At 38.0% G+C, this 18,940-nt stretch overlaps 1 protein-coding gene across 3 annotated transcripts in view; it reads right to left on the bottom strand.

The window, feature by feature from the left end:
- Positions 1 to 1,603: 1,603 nt before the first annotated feature.
- Positions 1,604 to 18,940, bottom strand: part of PCGF3 (polycomb group ring finger 3) — a 24,021-nt gene continuing 6,684 nt past the window's right edge. For all 3 annotated transcript variants that reach the window (XM_042451580.1, XM_042451582.1, XM_042451581.1), the window contains 7 exons: positions 17,692 to 17,788; positions 17,313 to 17,368; positions 16,743 to 16,853; positions 13,969 to 14,057; positions 12,311 to 12,448; positions 8,626 to 8,706; positions 1,604 to 7,586 (listed from right to left, as the gene is read on the bottom strand). In XM_042451580.1, the coding sequence (XP_042307514.1) occupies positions 7,539 to 7,586; positions 8,626 to 8,706; positions 12,311 to 12,448; positions 13,969 to 14,057; positions 16,743 to 16,853; positions 17,313 to 17,368; positions 17,692 to 17,788 (620 nt within the window). In that variant the 3' untranslated portion in view covers positions 1,604 to 7,538. The remainder of the gene's footprint in view (positions 7,587 to 8,625; positions 8,707 to 12,310; positions 12,449 to 13,968; positions 14,058 to 16,742; positions 16,854 to 17,312; positions 17,369 to 17,691; positions 17,789 to 18,940) is intronic.

Below are 18,940 nucleotides of genomic sequence, written 5' to 3'. Positions count from 1 at the left end.
AGAGATGTGAAAGAATTGACTTGTATTATTAACCTTCTTGGATACATTTTGCATTGACTTTGTAGTTTGAGGCTGGGGAATTATATCACAGATAGAATGGATGGGAAAGTGTAGACCAGGCTTCTATCCCCAGCTTGGCCATGAAACCCACTGGGTGACCTTGGGTAAGTAACACTCTCACAGCCTCAGGGAATGGCGATGACAAACCTCCTCTGAACAAATCTTGCCAAGAAAACCCATGATAGGTTTGCCATAGGGTCACCGAAACTCAGAAACGACTTGAAGGCACACAACCCTGCTTATACAGTTCTCACAACTACTAGGGGAAGATGGCACATACTTGCACACTTTGAGGTTCATTGCTTATATACTGTATAACTTTTGGAAACCCAACATGCAGTTGTCTCGCACCCCAACCAAAGCTTGATATATGAATCATAGAATCACAGAGTTGGAAGAGACCACAAGGACCATCCAGTCCAACCCCATTCTGCCATGCAGGAAATCCAAATCAAAGCATCCCCGACAGATGGCCATCCAGCCTCCGTTTGAAGACCTCCAAGGAAGGAGACTCCACTACACTCCGAGGAAGTGTGTTCCACTGTCGAACAGCCCTTACTTTCAGGAAGTTCCTCCTAATGCTGAGGCGGAATCTCTTTTCCTGCAACTGGAAATACCTAGCAAGTGGAATGTAATTTCTTGCCAGCTAAGGGATAGGTCTGGGTAGAATTTTTTGGAGGGCTCAATTCTACTATTGACTGTGAGGGGATGGTGGACTCTTATCAGGAAAAGGGCTGGGATGCTTCTCTGCTTTGTAGCATCTGCTGCAATATATACCACCAATAAAGCTTATGCTATAGCAGTGTTGTGTGTCAGTGTTCAGCACCAAACGTAGCCTTGGAGAGGCCAGAAATTACATCCAGTTCCAGAGAAAAACATTCAAGAATATGACATCCACCATGAAACTGCAAAGTTCATCTATGGACACTGAATGAGTTCTGACCTAAAGGTGACTGCAGTGAAGGAATACCTTAGAAAATATCATAAAGATACTCAGATTCATGTTTTTGAACAGTGCTGACAGTGAAAATAATGATTTTATAGTTCAATCTACAGGCATCAATGAAAGCTTTAATCTGAGGGGTAGCATGTGAAAATTATGCATATTCAAGAGGATCTGTTTTAATTCTGCAACATCCAGCTGTAACCTTTGTGTACTCTTTCTACTTCTCCCACTTTGACTCTCCCTCCCTCTCACACACACAAACTTTGGTACTTAGAGGAACTCTAGAGAAATGAACGTGTGAGGTGAAGGCTAGACCTTCTGCCAGCACTTTTATTTTGCAGCATGCTCGGCAAAGACATTAAAAGTGTTATTTAATATTTTAAAATAACCTTTTAGCTCTTGGCTAGTTATTGCAGGTGTTCTCCTCAGGCAATGAACAGGGCAAGGAAACAGTAGAGTATGGATCAATATTTCAACCAGCAATGTCTTTCTGCTTAAGGATATGGATCCATTTAGTATCTACTACTACCTGAAATCACAACATTATCAGAGTATGTTCTAAACATTTACTGGAAAAAAAAGATAAGAACTGACAGCTTCTTCTTTTTTTGGCTTTTATTACAAGCATATAATATTAATTGGCAGAACACTGAATACAAGCTTCACTATCATAAAATCAAAACATTAAGCAATAATTCCCCAAAAGGCTTATTCAGACAAAAACTAGCCACCAATAGTACAAAAGTTACACAGCAACACAAAGCATTAAAAAAAACTTTAATGTAAACTTTCAAATGAAACCAAGCCAAAAATATGATTATTGTTTTTTTTAAATACGGCAAGAATTTTCAGTAACTTTATTATGCCACATGTTGAGGATAAAAGGCTTACACGGCTGCACTGGCTTATTGTCCCCAAACCCTAAATTTATCTTTTTGCAAATAAATAGTATTCCTCACTCTCTCGTGCTGTTTGGCTGTTAGACTGGTCACTGCCATTGAAACAGGACATTCTGCAAGAACCCATACTCAGCGGGTATGTTTAGGCAGAGCATCTTGCTTGATTCTCCTCGGGTAAAGAAATATTCCCATTCCCAAAAAATGTCTAGAGGTCGCGTAAGCGTCCTTGATAGGTTCGGTGTTCATGGACATTAAGAGAACTCTATACAGATGCATTTGGCCAAACTACACAGTCAGGTCCAAAACACACTGCAGAAATAATCCAGTTTGAGACTGCTTTAACTACCCTGGTTCACTGCTAGGGACTTCTGGGAACTGTAATTTTGTGAGACATTTAGCCTTCTGTCAAAGCACTCTGGTGCCACAATATACTACAGTTTCCAGAATTCTCTAGCACTGAGCCAAGGCAGTTAAAGCGGTCTCAAACTGGATTATTTCTGCAGTGTGTTTTGGACCTTAGTAACAGACTGAAGCATCTGCAAAATCCAGATCTGGGAACTCAGATATTTACCAAAAAACATCAAAGCAATGGGGCAAGGGGGGGGGGGAGGACAAGTGGTAGACAAAAGAGATCCCCTAATATTTCTCCTATTGCATTTCCTTTCCAACCTCCCAACCCCTTCTAAATCCAGGGTTCTGGATGCAAGTTTCCAGGCCAGAGTAGAGAAGGGAAGGGGAATTTAAGTGTCTGCCTGTTCCTGCACTTCAAGTTACCATCTTTCCATTGGCAGCTGCTCAGCAAAGACCCTGCATCTCAGAGCCAGGTCTGCTGCCAACCATACAGTTACAGCCTTTGTAAGCCACTTTTCAGGCCATTGCCTGTGCTCAGTAAAGAGCAAAGAATTTCAAGCTCGAATGACAACAGCCAATTTTAGGGTTAGAAACAAATTCCTTGAGAAATATGTATTCTGCTGCCACCTTCCATTACCAGAGGAAAGTGTGTTTCCAAGCCAACAGTATGCATTTTAAGAAAAATGTTGTGTTCCCTGTGCACATTTTGACTAGAAGGTGAATATATCCACTTGCAATTCTGACATGCAATGGCCTGCTTGTGTGCCCCATCTTCTTACATTTTAAATCTGAGGTCACACACATACACACAAATATATGATAAGTTAAGGTATCATGTGAAGTGTTTAAAACCAGAGCAATTACCTGAGGAAATACAGAAACACGATTTTTCTGTAAAATACAGTTTTAACCGTCTGCAGGAAATGCATTTTTATGTACTGGTTAAAGTATAAAGTTATCAAAGAGTCATCGTCTAGATGTATAAACTGGTTGGCTTTCTCCTGTTGCATTTAAACATACAGCTCAGTTTCAAATAACTGCAAATAGGCTAACTTTGCAAATAGATTTGTCACTCCATTGGAAAAGAAACAGGACAATGAATCTCCCAAGACTAATTAGATTGCTATGAAAACAGTAAGAGCCAGGTAAGGTTTCAAAAGGCTCAAATAGTATTAGAGGAAATGACAACAAAAAATAGCACCATCATATTTTGTAGTCTGATATTTTAAAAACAATTTTATCCCCCCCCCCCCCCGCCCCCGAGGTTAAAATTTGTATCTGGAGCATTGCACAACCGCTAAGAAATAAATATTTCCAGGTTTAATGGTATACAAAGAGAGAGAGAAATACCAGACGTACCAATGGCACACACATAAATTTCTGAAAGGCTTGCAAAGCCTTGCTGATCACTTCTACATTTTACGTTTAAGAGTTCTTGCCAATTCATCTTTAAAATATTGTTGACAGGTAGTCCTTGCACACAGACACAACTCCCAAATTTAATTTAAAAAAAAAAACCAGGAAGGGGAGAAGGGATAGAGAAGAGCCCATTTGAATGTACACTTAAAACCACCTAAATTCCTTTTCAGAGCTGTGGTTAGTAGATGCTACATTTACCATTTAAAATGTATGCCTAACAAAAGCATGTTTCAAACCTATTGCACAAAAAGCATAAAGTAATGCTCTTTATCCATACAAAAAAAAAAAAAATCAAACAAGGCCAAGCTAAATGTTGTCCTATATAAGTAGTTGTCACCAAACCCAACCATGACTACATTTCACCTTACTCTAGTATATCTTACCCAAGTCTCATGTTATGTCGTCTTCAATTTTCATGTTCCACAACACTGGTTGCCGCAGGAAAGTGGCAAGGAAATACACAATGGCATGACATTAGACCACAGCTAATTTGTAGTGGAGATTATGAGGTGTTTAGGAGGGAGTTAAGTGCATGGTTGTCCCTTTTAGTAACAGCCACTCATTTAGTACATCATCTGGTTTGGCCCTCACAAAAAGAAAAGAAGAAGGAAGAAGCTTGTAAAAAACATCTCACAATTTCATTTTATATGCCCATAAATAAAGCTGGACCATTAAAACCAAAAAAATACTTAGATGGTAAAAAGTATGATAGAAGGCTTAAAATAGAATAAATAATTTTATAAAGTTAACTTTCAACCCCCCATTCTTATTTAAAATTCAATATTATATATTCTGATTTCTCTATTTTAAAAGAAAATTATACCAAGTGAGACCATAAAACAGTTGTTATGCTTGTCTCTTTGTTGCTGAGGATAATGCAACAAGAAAATTTTACTGCATTTATTTACCAGCGGTAAGCAGTCTTTAAAAAAACAAAGAAATAAAAAATTAAAAAATGACTTCACAGTTATTTTATATATCACTTTAATCACCCAACACAAATTCAGTGGCGGCTGAAGGATGTCCCAGCCGCTTGAGCTGAATACGATTTGAAGACCTTAAGCCAGAAAGATCAACAGAATGCTTTGCCAACATAACCATTGTGCAACCTGTCCCTTAAAAGCTTCACAGAAGAGAGACAATTTCTATCACAAGGATCTGCTCTGTTGGTAGTCACTGTAGCTGTTTTTCTGATAATACAAGCCAGCTAGGTCTCTGAAACAAACACACCCCAAGGGACACAGTTTCCATAGAAAAACAAGTATTCGGAGAAGGTGTTTTGAAAAAGAAAAGAAAAAAACCCAAGTATTTTCTGCCAAGGATGTTTTCATCAGGCTGTTATAAAAGCAGAGATAAATACTCATATAAGTTCAACAAAACCAGCATAGGTGTCAACTGCTGGCCTTGTTTTCAATGCACCTGACTAGATATATATTTAAATATATTTATATAGCACCGTATCAAATTCAAGTGATTCAAAATTTTGCTAGAAACTTAGCAATACAGATTCCGTAGACTGTTGCAGTCAAGAGTTGTGGGGTTGTAGTCTGCATTGTGATACTATTTAATCCCTCAGCTCAAGTTACACAGGATACTATCTGTATTCAGAATTTTAAGATGACATTGATCTTACAGTTCATCTGTGTATCTAGTCTGAGGTAGAATGAATTGTTGGATATGGTCATTAAGCACTTCAAATGCTTAACTGAACCAAGGGAGTATTAGACAGGGTCACCAAGTTTAAGGCTCACTAAGAAAGTGTTAGCCAACATATTTGCAGATAGCACCACATGGCCTATGAATTAGGGTGGGAAGGAATCCTTACGTTTAAGACTCTCCAACTACATGCACTCTTGTATAGACCTCCCAATTCCATGATGCTACAGTTTTCCACTGACCAATTTTTAAAAATTGGAAGATACTTTCTGAGCAAAGGCAAGCAATAGTTACCATGAAATAAACTGCTGTTTTTCATAAAAGGATGACCTAAGAGCTAGAAGTTAACATTTTAAGGGCACTTTCCAGTGGACCACTGTCCAACACATAACACACTAAAATGAATGGAAGGATCACAACAGTGCAATTGCACATTCACTGAGAAATGGCCGTCCCATTAAAAAGTGGGTAAATATCCTAGACAATTAATGTACCCTTTGCAGCTTCCATTCATTTTGCCAGAACATTCCAGAAAAACCTTCTGTTGAAAGAGTACCCTATGTCTTTCTCTCCCACCCCCTTCAGCACCTAAGCCAACTCTTGAATACTTATCCCAATATTTTAACTTGCTCCTATTTTGCTCTCCATTTGACTCCTTAAGTTTTCACCTATTCATGTTTGCCTGTATGAGGCTAAACATAAAGATGTCCACAGAACTCAGCTTGAACAGACAGGTTAGCAGCATACCCATGTGCTGACAGCAAAAGCCAGAGAAGCAAAGAAGGGCAATATTTAGGGAAAGCTTGATGATGATTTTTTTAGTCTAGCTGATACAATGGAAAAATGAGGACTGAGAAAATAAACCCTTCTGTAAGAGAGAAATAAAACTGTATATAGGGCTGCATGCAGCAGTGAGTGTGCCTATGAACACTCTTGAGTGAAGTCCATGCTGGACCATATAAAATTAATGAAATGATTCCAGGAGAGGAGTGTCACTTAATTGTTATTAATAATGAACAGATCATTTGTCACCCATTCATATTTCTCAAATAAGCAAATTTGAAGAACTAATCCCCTTTTTAAAAAAAAATCTCAAATTGCTTAAAAGTCAAACAGCATTTATCTCTTTAAACTACTCAGTCCTCTGTTGAGAGATATACTTACACAGCTCAGACTTGACAATGTGGCCCTAGGAAGCTGGATTTTTATTATTATTATTATTATCACTACTATTAACGTTGACAGATCTGATCCTATAAAGATAGTTTCAGTAAATAACCAGGCTAACACAATAGTCTAGTTTAGGGAAACCTAGCAACCATCAGGAAGGTCAGCCTGTTAATGCATGTCACAGAAAGTGTGTTGTAACATTAATATAGTGCGTTATTCAAAGGAGCACTACTGGAATCCAGGTAGTTAAGGCTGCCAACAGCTTATTTTGTTTACTGTAAGGCAAATCCCCTAGTCTAACATCTCCCTCAGCTCTGTAAGCGACATATACCCTAAATGCAGGTTCTTTCTAAATGCTCAGCATTTTTATGCGAGCTGATAAAAACTGCAACAGAATAGAATGAGCTAAAATTCTTCCAATAACCTCAGTCAGATGAACCAGCAGAAGAACACAAGAGCATAATCCAAAATAGCATCATGCCGCAAAATCACTGCCAGCTGTTAGATCTTTGTCAATGTTAAACATTTCACATAGGGCTAACTAACAGGGGCCATGAGGTATAACGAACAGAAAACCTTGCAAAAAATACGCCACAGTTAAGTTGTGAAGTAATCTAAATGTTGTTTGGTGACAACAAATCTTAAACAACTTCTTAATCTTAAACCATCTCCTCCACAACATCTTAAACCCATTTTGCATCTTTGCAAGATGATGACTGAGAACTGAGCTTCACATGTGAAACCATGAAGTGTTTTCAGTGTTTGTAAACTTCGTGCTGGTAGCATCCTCTCAAGTTACAATTTCTTTTTTTTTTTCCTTTTCTTTTTTTGGTAAGAAAAAGTATAAATATTTTTCTATGCAGAAAGTTGGGTTAATGCATCCCTCAGAGAACGATTCAAGATGGTTGAACGGGAGAGCACGACTTTTTTCGGGAATGGATTCTGCTGGTCTGTGTCTTGGGTAAACTGTGTGATGCACTAAGAAGGTGCCCAATGATAGTCTCTGCAAAAAACCGTCCAGAAGGACAAAATAGTTCTCACAGCAAGTCCATTTTGGGTCTGTAATGTAGCAGTAGAGGTGCTTTCTGAAAGATAAAATAAACATACTGTATTTTCTGGCATATAAGACTACTTTTTAACCCAGGAAAATCTTCTCAAAAGTCAGGGGTCGTCTTATACGCCGGGTGTCGTCTTATAGGGCAGGCGCTGAAACTTCAGACTGGAGAATCTGCAGTCGCCGCCTATGGTAGGGGGAGCTCAAAAACGGCCGCAGCCGCATCCCCTCCATATGTGGCAACCGTATGAAAGCAGCAAGGGCAGTGCTGTACAAGTACAGTAGAAGAAAATCTTGGAGACAGGGAGGGCTGGGCAGGCAGGGAGAGCTGACCAATCCAAGCAGGCTTTGTATACAACAAGTTTTCCTGCTAAGTACCTGCATGTCATAAGCATTTGAATTAAAATTACCATATTGAAATCGAATCTGATGTTTTTAAAAACATTTATTTGGAAGTGGGGTAGTCTTATACAGCGAGTATATCCCAAACTCTATATTTTAACTGGAAAAGTTGGGGGTCGTCTTATATGCCCAGTCATCTTATATGCCGGAAAATATGGTACCTGGTTATGGAAATTACTACTTCAATCACAGCTGTATAGAGAATATAAGAAAAACATCCCATGTGTATGAAACTTGAGAAGGGGGCATTCCTTAGCAAAGTTGCTTGTAAACTGGAGTACCCCCACAATGTTGATATCCACAAAGCCCCAAAGTACCGTAGCCGTTTGGGAGGAGGGGGGGGCTGGGTTTCTCAACCTGAAGATCTTAGAACATGTTTCCCCCACCTTATGCTCTACATGAAGATATAGAAAATACTTCACATTAACACGGAAGCCTCTGGAGATTCTTCTCCACTTGTACTAAGTAGGATGCTTGCCAAGTCAAACAACTAAAAAAGATTCACACACACAGCTTCCAGCCTGATGCAAAGAGAGATGAGAGCCACAAGAAATTAAAGCCAAATGCAGTTCTCAGGTGTCAACTGGCTATTCCTTATTTAAATGACAAATTAAAAATCTAGAAAATCAAAGTAATATGTCAACTGTATCAATCAGTCTTAAACATACCTTAAATCTCCATCTCGTAACAACTACAAATTTGAGAGTGTGGTCCTTGCCCAGAATTTCTTCATTGCATAATATATCCAGCTAATAAAAACAAAAAGTTCATGGATCAAACATTTCAGTTTAACAATTCCAAATTATGACACGATCAAAAACAAACATTAAGAGAATACGACAGCCTAAAGATAAAATTACTGTATTGATATCACCCAATTCCCTTGAAAGCAGATGTCTCGTCAAGCAATCCTACATGGTTCCTATGGACACAAATTAGAAATCCTTTAAAGTACAGTAAACTCATTAAGAACTCAAGCCCCAAGTAACAGGAACACTTTACACAGCAAAGCTGGCAGATATACAATACCTATATTCTACTGCTGAGCTTGCCTGTTGTGTGGAGGTAATACTTCTGCACTTAAATAGGGTTGTTCATACTTGCTTCAGGATTTTTAGTTTAACTGTAGACTATGTTCTGCTGATGCACTGAAAAATTAATTGTTCATTCATGATTTGTCAACAATAGGTGAATATCTTCATCCTTATGGAAAATAATTCCCACACCCTGGCTTTAGTTTTATTAAAATAAGCATGTCCACAGAGTGTGCCTGCTGAAATAATCCTGGAAAAAAGAAATTAGGGACTGCTTTACAATGCAAACAGGCTTGAGTGTTAGTTGGTTTCTAGGTAATCTTCAGTGTTAAAAAAGTAACCTGTATGTCAAAACAACCAGTAAATATGTAACTGTCCAGAGAGAAAATCATTACAGAGTTCATTTCCAGGGATCCCAACCTGTGAGTGAGTTGATAATCAGCAGCAAAAACAACAATAGCAACAACAAAAGTATAATACCCTTTTGTGGTAAACAGTTACCCATTAGATGTCTGATGTTTAGATTTGATTCAGTTTGAAAGCAGCTGTCTAATTTTAAGATGACCACATCCAAAGCAATACAATGTATGGTCCAAAAATATTCAGCACTGCACACAGCTTATCTAACTTACACCTAATTGTGTACTAATTTTTTGTTCCAATAGTCCATTATACATTGCCTTGATTAGACTTACATGTCACAACTCCAAGGTGTTACACTACAATTTACACAGAGTCCATATGAAAAGTAATTACAGTAGGCCCTCGGTATCTGCTGGGATTTGGTTTCAAGACCCTGGCATGGATATCAAAATCCATGGGATATCAAAGTCCCATTATGTACAATGGCATAGAAACATAACATCCCTTATATAAAACAGCAAAATTAAGGTTTGCTTTTTGGAATTTTTTGTGTGTGAATATTTTTGAACCGTGGTTAGTTGAATCCGTGGATGCAGAATCTATGGTGACTGTATTCGTACTATCAACAGGCATGAGAAAAATCTTCCCTAGCAGAGTTTTCCCAACAAGCAGGAAGATATCCATTTCTCCTTCCAAGAATTTAAGTGGTAAGCTTGTCTCCTTCACCACCTTCTTTATCTAAGCTAGGGACAGGAATTGTGTGGCCCTCCAGATGTTTTTCAACTACAAATCTCAGCAGCCATAGTCAATGAGAAGAAATGCTGGGAGCTGCTGTTCAACAGTGTCTGGAAGACGATAGTATTCTGACTCTTCCCCTAAACCTACAATAAAAAATTTAAAGTTTACCTATGCTGACAGGACAAGTGTAAAATCTGGAAGGCAACATCTATTCTACACCATATCTGTATCTATAAGTTAAGACCCATGTAGATTTTAAAACCTAGATTTTTCTTTCCAGCTACCTGTATTTGATCTTCTTCCCCTGCTTTGGTGCTTCACAAAATATTACTAAACTGAAACCACTGTTCTCCCTGATAAATTTGCTGTCCAGAAATCATCATCATCATCATCATCCGTTATGAAAATGCAGGGAGATGGCTGGAGACAAAAGAAAGGCTTACGTAGCAGAAACTGGACAGATATACCTTCTCCACCACATACAGCCCCCGGACTACACTCTTGTGGTTCCAGATGGCCTCCATCTCCCTCGTTTGGGGGGGGGGGGTTGTGTGTGTTTGTGTGGTTTTGTGGCAATTTCTGCCTGAACAGTAAGCAAATGCCTTAAACACATTAAAACACAGAAAAACAACCCCACCTAATATAAACTACCTTCCAGAACTCCTTCTGCCTCCTAAATACATTGGTTTTCTTCTGTAGTCCCCCTCTCAAAATGTCAACAGGAGTCATTCCATACAACATTTTTAGAGGGGCTACAGAGGAAAACAGAGATAATTGGACATACTGGGAAGAGGTAGCCCTGTAGAGGTCAGATGAATTGGCTCCCCCCCCCAAAAAAAATGTAGCTGTTTACCTGTGGTCTGGAGGAAAAGGTATCTCCTCCAAAAATACTTTACTCCCCTTACCAAAGGTAATTCTGACCAAGGAGAAAGATGTGCAGAGGGGCAGTATCCTAACAAGATAGAATGTTTTTTGGGGGCGAAACTGTGGGACTAATATTACTGTAGTTCAGGCCATCACATATGTAAAGAAAGGCCAGAAAAGTGAAATCTGCAGGGACAGCCAATATATCCTCAGATGGGAACAAGCAGCATGCAGAGGAGACACTATAGTTGCCAGTCAGGCTAGCAGCTCTGCAGATCACCCAGTTTGCCAGGACCATGCAGGCTGCCAATATCAGGGGGACTTCTCATGCCCACAGCAACATCTATGGTTGTTCTGAGTTGTCCTTGCAAGCTATTCATGAAAAAAGACTCTAAATGGATTTGTGACACATTATAATACGATAATATTCCAATATAATAAAATAATAATAATAATAATAATAATAATAATGCAATTTAATATGAAACCCTTTGAGATCCAATTAAAAGTTGATATCTCACTTCATTCCAGTCCATAAAAATCTTCCTTAAAAATGAGCTGCCACTAGTAGAATGCCAGATAGGCATATGGAGATCAGAAAAGACCTTTTTTCAAATACACAGGTAATAAAATTAGTCAGGGGAATAACAGGTGGTACAAATCAGAACACCCATCCATAAAATACAAACAGATTATGTGGTTATTTGTACAAGTATTATTTCAATTAATGGCAGGGCATTTTTAGCAGACATTCATTATAACAAAGTTTAATTCTGAAGCACACACTTTGGAATTCTGTGCTTTCAATCACAAGTCATATGGGATCTAATAAAAATTTAACAGTTCAAATCAGGAAGCTGATGTTTTGTGCCTTGTTCTGAAAGCAAGTTTCTGCTTTCAGATGCAAAGAAAAGCCCGAAGGTATCATGGCTGTTTGGAAGATTTCAGTGGTTTGGGAGAGTGTCACCTCGCACAACTCCCTACCCAAGGCCCTTCCCAACCATGTCTCAGTAGATGTACAAACAGAAATGCTTCAAGTGAATATTGAGGGAAAAGAAGAGAAAAATACATTTTTATTGTTTTAAGTTGTTTTGTTGCCATTATTCTTCCTGAGAACTGATATATACAGTACACTAACAATATTTTATTAAAGTAATAATACGGAAAGTTTCAGAGCTATTTTTTTTAAAAGAAATCACCTTTAAGGGGCTGTTTCAATACATCATCACCTCCTATTAGTCAGATGAGTAGTAAACTACAGTATTTAAATTTAAGAGGAAGAGGGGAGAATCAACATTAAAGATTATTAAAAGCTCCAGTGCATGTTTTTCTTTTTCAAATGTTTTTGTATTACCTCATTAAATGAAGAAAGATTAAGTTTTTTGGCAATGAACTTCTTTAGATGCAAGACTGTAGCTTGTGCTGAGCAGCGAATCCATTTTCTCTTTAGTCCACGTAATTTGCTGCTGTTGCATTCCAAACAGATGCTTACCTTTAGGGGGAAGTAAATGGTCAGTACTTGTTCAGAGGCACTCAACCTCCTCTAAGTTTTCCTTGTGTAATAGCAAAACCAAAGAGAAAAGCAGGCTGAACTAAGTAAGAGTTTATTTTATGTAAAATAAAGCAGAATCATTTTTCACTACTAGAACACTATCTTTGTCTAGTGGACTAAATATTTAATTTCTGACATCTCCAATTAGAGAGAGAGAGAGAGAGAGAAGGAGCAGATGATGAGAAAGGCCTCTATCTCAAATCATAGAGACCAGCTGCTAGGGAGAATACGACAATACCATATGGATGAATAGTCTAACTTGACAAAATAGAACAAACAACCTTTCTAGCTCCTTCACGATCCATGAAGGCAAAAAGTGGAATAACAACCAGATGGTAGTACACACCCTAATACTAGCTATTTCCATTTCTAAATAGAGATCACTTCACACTGTAGCTACTTCATATGCTTCTTCAAACATCAATAGCACTAGCTGGGAAATCCAAAACAAACAAAATTGGTGTTCCCTATTGAAAATTAAAGAGCAACAGAAAATATTTTATTTTATTAATAAGAAGTGAAAGTTAGGGATGAAACAGCAAATCCTTTTTGGAGGCTACATTTTCATAGCTACTGAAGCCAGGTGTCAGATCACCTGGCAAGAACAAATTATACACACAGAAAAAAGCCTAACAGGCAGTGATCGTTACAGACAACCTACTACTGCAGGGCAAAGAAGGATCACACATACAGCATAAAGTGTTTTTATTCTGAGCAAGAACAAAGAACCTTTATTCTGTTAAGGCCCACAAGATCATTTCTGTTTGAAATAAAACTGAGGGTCATATGTGGTTGCCCATTCCTACCTTGAAGGGTGAGGTCTAGAATGTAATGAAGAATGCATAGGACCATAAAAGCCACCAACAGATGCCCACCCCAGAAGAAGTGTCACCTCCAGGGTAACACAATAGCCAACAAACATAATGTGTTATTGAAACCGAATACCTTGATATGAAATGTTTATGGGTTTGTCCTAAAAATAAATAAACCTATATTAGGTAAAGGTAGCCCCTTGACACGAATGCCTAGTTATAACCGACTGTTGGGTGTGTGTGTGTGCTTATCTCTGTTTCTAAGCCGAAGAGACAGCGTTGTGCAAAGACTGCTCTGGTGGTCATGTGGCCAGCATGACTGCATCAAACACTATTACCTTCCCACTTAAGTAGTACCTATCTATCTACTTACATTTACATGCTTTCGAACTGCTAGATTGGCAGAAGCTGGGACTAGTGACAGGAGCTCACCCCATCATGCAGCACTCAGGCCTCGAATTGCCAACCTTCTGATTTTCCAATCATCAGAATTGGTGTCTTAACCACTTAGCTACTGCATCCCATATTATCCCATATTACCACCTCCAGAAATGTACACTCTGAAAAGAAACAGCATTATCTCTGTACTGATCCTACTTCTCATCTTATTACTGTTGTTGTTAAGAATCCAAAGATCTTCTTCAGTACCTGTTCATCACTTCTATGATAATCATTATCTTCTTCCTGTTTCTCTTCTGATGTTTCTTTGTTTGTAGTCTCATCTGCTTTTGTTTCCCCTAATGAAAAAAGTATAGAACATCTGTCATAAAGTGGCAATCTTTAAAGATAAAAAATCACGTATGAAATAAAAGGCAATCAAAATCCACAGCCCTTTCAGAAGTAAGCCAGCCCTTTCAGAAGGAAGCCATAGATTTCAATTCATGCATAATACTAAGGGTAATGCAAGCTATACAGGTGAGATATACTATGTCTAGAGTATTTCACAAGAAACCTAGCTACTATCATAACCTTAGATGGGTTACTAATTTTGGATCTAAAATGGATTAATAGTTTTGCATAAACCACCAACAAATGAACTGGGTTTTCATTGCTTTTCATGTACACCAGCTTTCCTCAATCTAGTGCCTCCCAGATGTGTTTAGCGATAATTCCCAAAATCACTAGCCATGATGGCAGTTGTAGGCAAACACATTTAAAGGGTGCGGAAAGGTGGATATAATCTGTTTACTAGCAAACCATCGAAGCTCACATTTCTCTTCCCAACATGTTTTATTCCTCTTCCTTTTCATCATATTTCAAAAGATCAGGCAGAAAGCTATGAAGCATGTAACTTCCATTTCCTGTTTTTAACTGAAACATATGGAGAATTAACATTTCTCCAAGGTCAAGAGAAATAGATGCCACCTGAGAGATCAAGGCATACTTTTCCCATTGATCCCATGCACTCCACGCTTCTACACATACACAATATATACCTGAGCCAGCTGAAGCACAGACAAAGGGTGCTTTATCCACTAAAACAAACGCTGTGTCAAAGGTTCTCTCTCATGAATCTCAGCTCTTTACTCTTGCAGGCAAGGCAAGACACAGGTACCTGGGTGTGAGCAGCTAAACAGACTGCAGTAAGAACTCAAGCTTTGCGGCTGTTCAATGGGATACAGAGGACTAAGGAGCTCTTTGTCATTCTCATAACTTGTATAGGTACATATCAGGGGTGAGGCCTGTATTATGGGTTCTTCAGCCTTTGTTCAGTTCAACCTATGGTCTGTCTGAAAAATTAATCAACCTGGGCTCTATATAAGGATTAACTTTTTGAAGCATCAATACACTGAAACCCAGCCTCAATACTTTATGGCCACATAGCCCGAAAAACCCACAAAAAACTATGGATGCCGGCCATTAAAGCCTTCGACTTTACACTCAATACTTTAGTTATTAAGTTTGCAAGATACATTTTATTTCAAAAAAATACTTGCAAATTACTATGTGAACTCAACAAAGGCTGTTTATGAGGCCAAATTATGCTGGTTTGATTCCTGTCAAGATTCCTGCAACATCTCATGCTTTGACAGACTGCTATAACAGCACTCAGTTCACTCAATCCCTAGCACAGGCAAGTTTAGGATTAGGCCTTAAATTCATTTTAGAGCCTCCTCATAAGGACCCGTTTTGTTGAAGAGGCACATTAGCACAGCTGCAAATAATTCAAGATCATGTTCCTAGCAAGTGGGACACAGCCGAGCTTTGCTTGATGGCTAGGATGCCCTCATGTACATAATACCTGGCAAAGGTTTGATACCACCAAATGGCCCACAGAACATTACAGAGAAAGGAATTTGTCTTTTCTATACTGATTTTATTGGAGTATGTGTTTTATTTATTTTTTAACTTTTAAATAATTTTATATTGTTTTAATTGTGGTAATTTTGTGTTTGAAACTGCTTGGGTAGATTATAATTGATTTCCTTCTGTGAGCCACCTTGGGTCCCACTGTGGGAGAAAGGCATCAGATAAAATAAATGTCAGAGCAGTACTTAGTCCTCTGAATGGCAGTTATACTGAATCAAGAGCATAGATTATCACTGGCCTATTAAAACCCTCTTACACCAGCACTAGCAGTAGTATTAGGATATCACCTGTATTCTTTAACTAATAACAGGATTTTCACTCTGCGTCCTAAGAGGTGTTGTGTGAAGTAGTCTCTTGCCACAACATGCCACTTAAGTGTCACAGCACTCCTTTTGGAATAGCAAAGAGACAAACACTGCTGGAATTTGCTTTGGTGCCAGCAGTTCATAGCACTGGGCTATTGATGAGGTATATTACATGAGAGTCATTTCATCATTTCAATGGCAAGAGAAATCATTTTGAGACAGACTCACTAAGGCTCCAAAAACTCAAAACCACTTATTGATTTGGCAGCCTTTGTCAAACTTATATCTGTCTTTAGAAGCTACTAGCATCTGTAAAAAACTAAATATCTATACCTAATAATGTATGTCTGTGAAAACCATGGAGCCAGTTCATACGCTACAGAAATAAAAGGCCAATAACTGCTTGCAAAGACCAATTATGAAGAATGTTATGAATGTAACATTTGTTACAAGTGTATAGAAAGTCACTGCAAACAGTACCAATCAGGTATGTATTCATGGCAATTTTTTTTTTAAAAAAATGCATTTCAAACAGAGGCTTATATTTTGTCCAGTAAACACAATATAAACTAAGAATTGGGATACTGTGGCCCTTTTTCAGATGCTGTTGAACTTCAATTCCTGACATTCTTCACCAGTAGCTATGCTTGTTGGGTACTTATGGACCACACAACACCCACCCTTGATAGAGTGATCACCAGACTCCACCAAATCATTTTAATTAAGAAGAAATAAAAGAACAATTGATTTCTATTGGTGAACATAATAATTCTGCTAAAACAGAAAACACATGCAATGTCTACTTACCATTCCGGTGAGATTCTAAATGTTGTTTGGCTGAGCATGTCTCTCCTTTGATGTCACCTGGTACTTCCATGCCCAGTTTGTGGTAGAATTCCCTCTGCTTTCTCATTTCCGCTGTTTAACATTTTAAAATAATGTTTTTAACAGTAGATTTAGCAACTCAAGGAAACAAATATTTCCTCTCACTCTTTCAAAAAATGTATCGAGAGCACCCCCTAATGTTCAGCTGCTTTTCTGTAGCAATCTCATTATAAAACATCTACTCTCCCCTTTTTATGAACTTCTACAGAGTTTGAGGGGTCTTGTTTTAAAATACTTTGTTCTCTGTCTTGCATACTTGATAAGTTGTACATGGCAAGCCTAAGAACTTGGAGGAAAACCGATTTACAAACTGCATTATTTACAAACTGCATTATTTCTGCAGTGCAGATTAGATCTATGTTGTGTTATCCATGTTGCATTATCCATGTTACCTATAATTTGCATAAAAAGTTAACTTTGCATCCCAAGCACCACACTGAGAAGTTTTAATCAAGAATGGTCTTCTACTGAGAAATCATAATACTAGCTTACCTTCTTGAAGACCTGGAACAAGTTTGTAAACAATATCTTGCATCGTTCTGTCATGACTAGCAAATTTAAAAAAAAACAGGTTAAAGCATTAGATTTGCCATGAAGAATTCGTGTTCTGAATCTTAATATTCAACTTTACTATGCAACACTGAATGACAAGACCAAAACAAAAATGTCATCTCTTCCTTCAAGGTACAGTACTGTACATGTGAAAATGTAGCTTTAAAAGGACAAATTGATAATTCCCTTTATTAAATGAATAGTGCTGAACAATCATGTGATGAAAAATAATTTATGTGCAAGCATTTCTGAAATACCCCATTGTTTAGCAAAGTTTTCCTAGCAGACCTCTATGTGTATTATTTAATACCACACTTACCCAATATACTGTAGTGGATGGCTCTGATGTATAACTATCCTGCATGTGGGACAGGTATTATTTTCCTCCAAATACTTTACCAAGCAACTCCTGCAAACTGTTCACAAAAATATTATAGTTAAGATGATTCCAAGAATACAAGAATTTTTTTCACTTACTAGTGAATAGGTAGATATTCGATGATTTGCACAATTGCTTTGTCAATTGTTAAATTGAATCTTATTAACTTACATATTTCAGTGACTATTTGTATTCAATTTCTAATACTAACATGTGTAACAGTACCTAACCAATAAGCATTTACAATCTGACAAATACTCTTTATTATGTTCTAGCTCTCTCTTTAGATGAGATCTGACTCCAAATTATGCACACTGCTAAAAAGATTTGGGAAATGTTAATGTAAACTCTTAGAAAATGAAAAGTTGTTTTTTAAACAAATCTAATGTTAGTTTGACTAGAACTCAAAAGTGATTAAAATTAAAAAGAGTCATTTATCTGAGGGCAATTTCTTCAACACAGGGCCCCATACAGACAGGCCAAAATAAAGCTGTTTCAGGTCACTTTGGAGGCATGCTGTTTCAATGACACATGCGTACTAAGAGTCCGGAAGCCATGCCAAAGCCAAGATCCAGTCCTAAGGACTAGAGCGCAGCTTTGGCGCAGCTTCCAGACTCTTAGGACACATGCATCATTGAAACAGCATACCTCCAAAGTGACCTGAAGCAGCTTTATTTTGGCCTGTCTGTATGGGGCCTTGGTTTCTAATTATGAAACACCAATACCATTTGCAATTTATAATCAATTTGAGCAAATATCTAACAGTGTGCGTTACTTGGTTTATACCAAGCTAATTTTTAACTGTTCAGTACCATTTTGTTAACATTTTACAACATTTTACAAATGTTAACAGTTTTGATCTCAACTCAAAACACTGTCTCCTTCCATAGCTGGCAACTTTTAAAAATATGATAGTACTGAAGTTGAGAGCCAACATGGTATAGTGGTTTGAATGTTGGGTTCGATTCCCAGCTCGGCCATGACACCCACTGAGTGGCCTTAGGCAAGCCACATGCTCTCAGCCTCAGAGGAAGGCAATTGCAAACCTCCTTGGCAACAAATCCTGCCAAGAAAATCCCATGATAGGTTTTCCTTAGGGTCACCATAAGTCAGAAACGACTTGAAGGTACACAACAACAACTGAAGCCTGGCTACCACAATCTGTATTTTTATATATATATATATATAT

This window comes from Sceloporus undulatus, chromosome 2 (assembly GCF_019175285.1).
Source record: "Sceloporus undulatus isolate JIND9_A2432 ecotype Alabama chromosome 2, SceUnd_v1.1, whole genome shotgun sequence".
Taxonomy (NCBI): Eukaryota; Metazoa; Chordata; class Lepidosauria; order Squamata; family Phrynosomatidae; genus Sceloporus; species Sceloporus undulatus.
The sequence above is the reverse complement of the archived record's forward strand: the minus strand, read 5'-3'. Positions and strand labels throughout refer to the sequence as shown.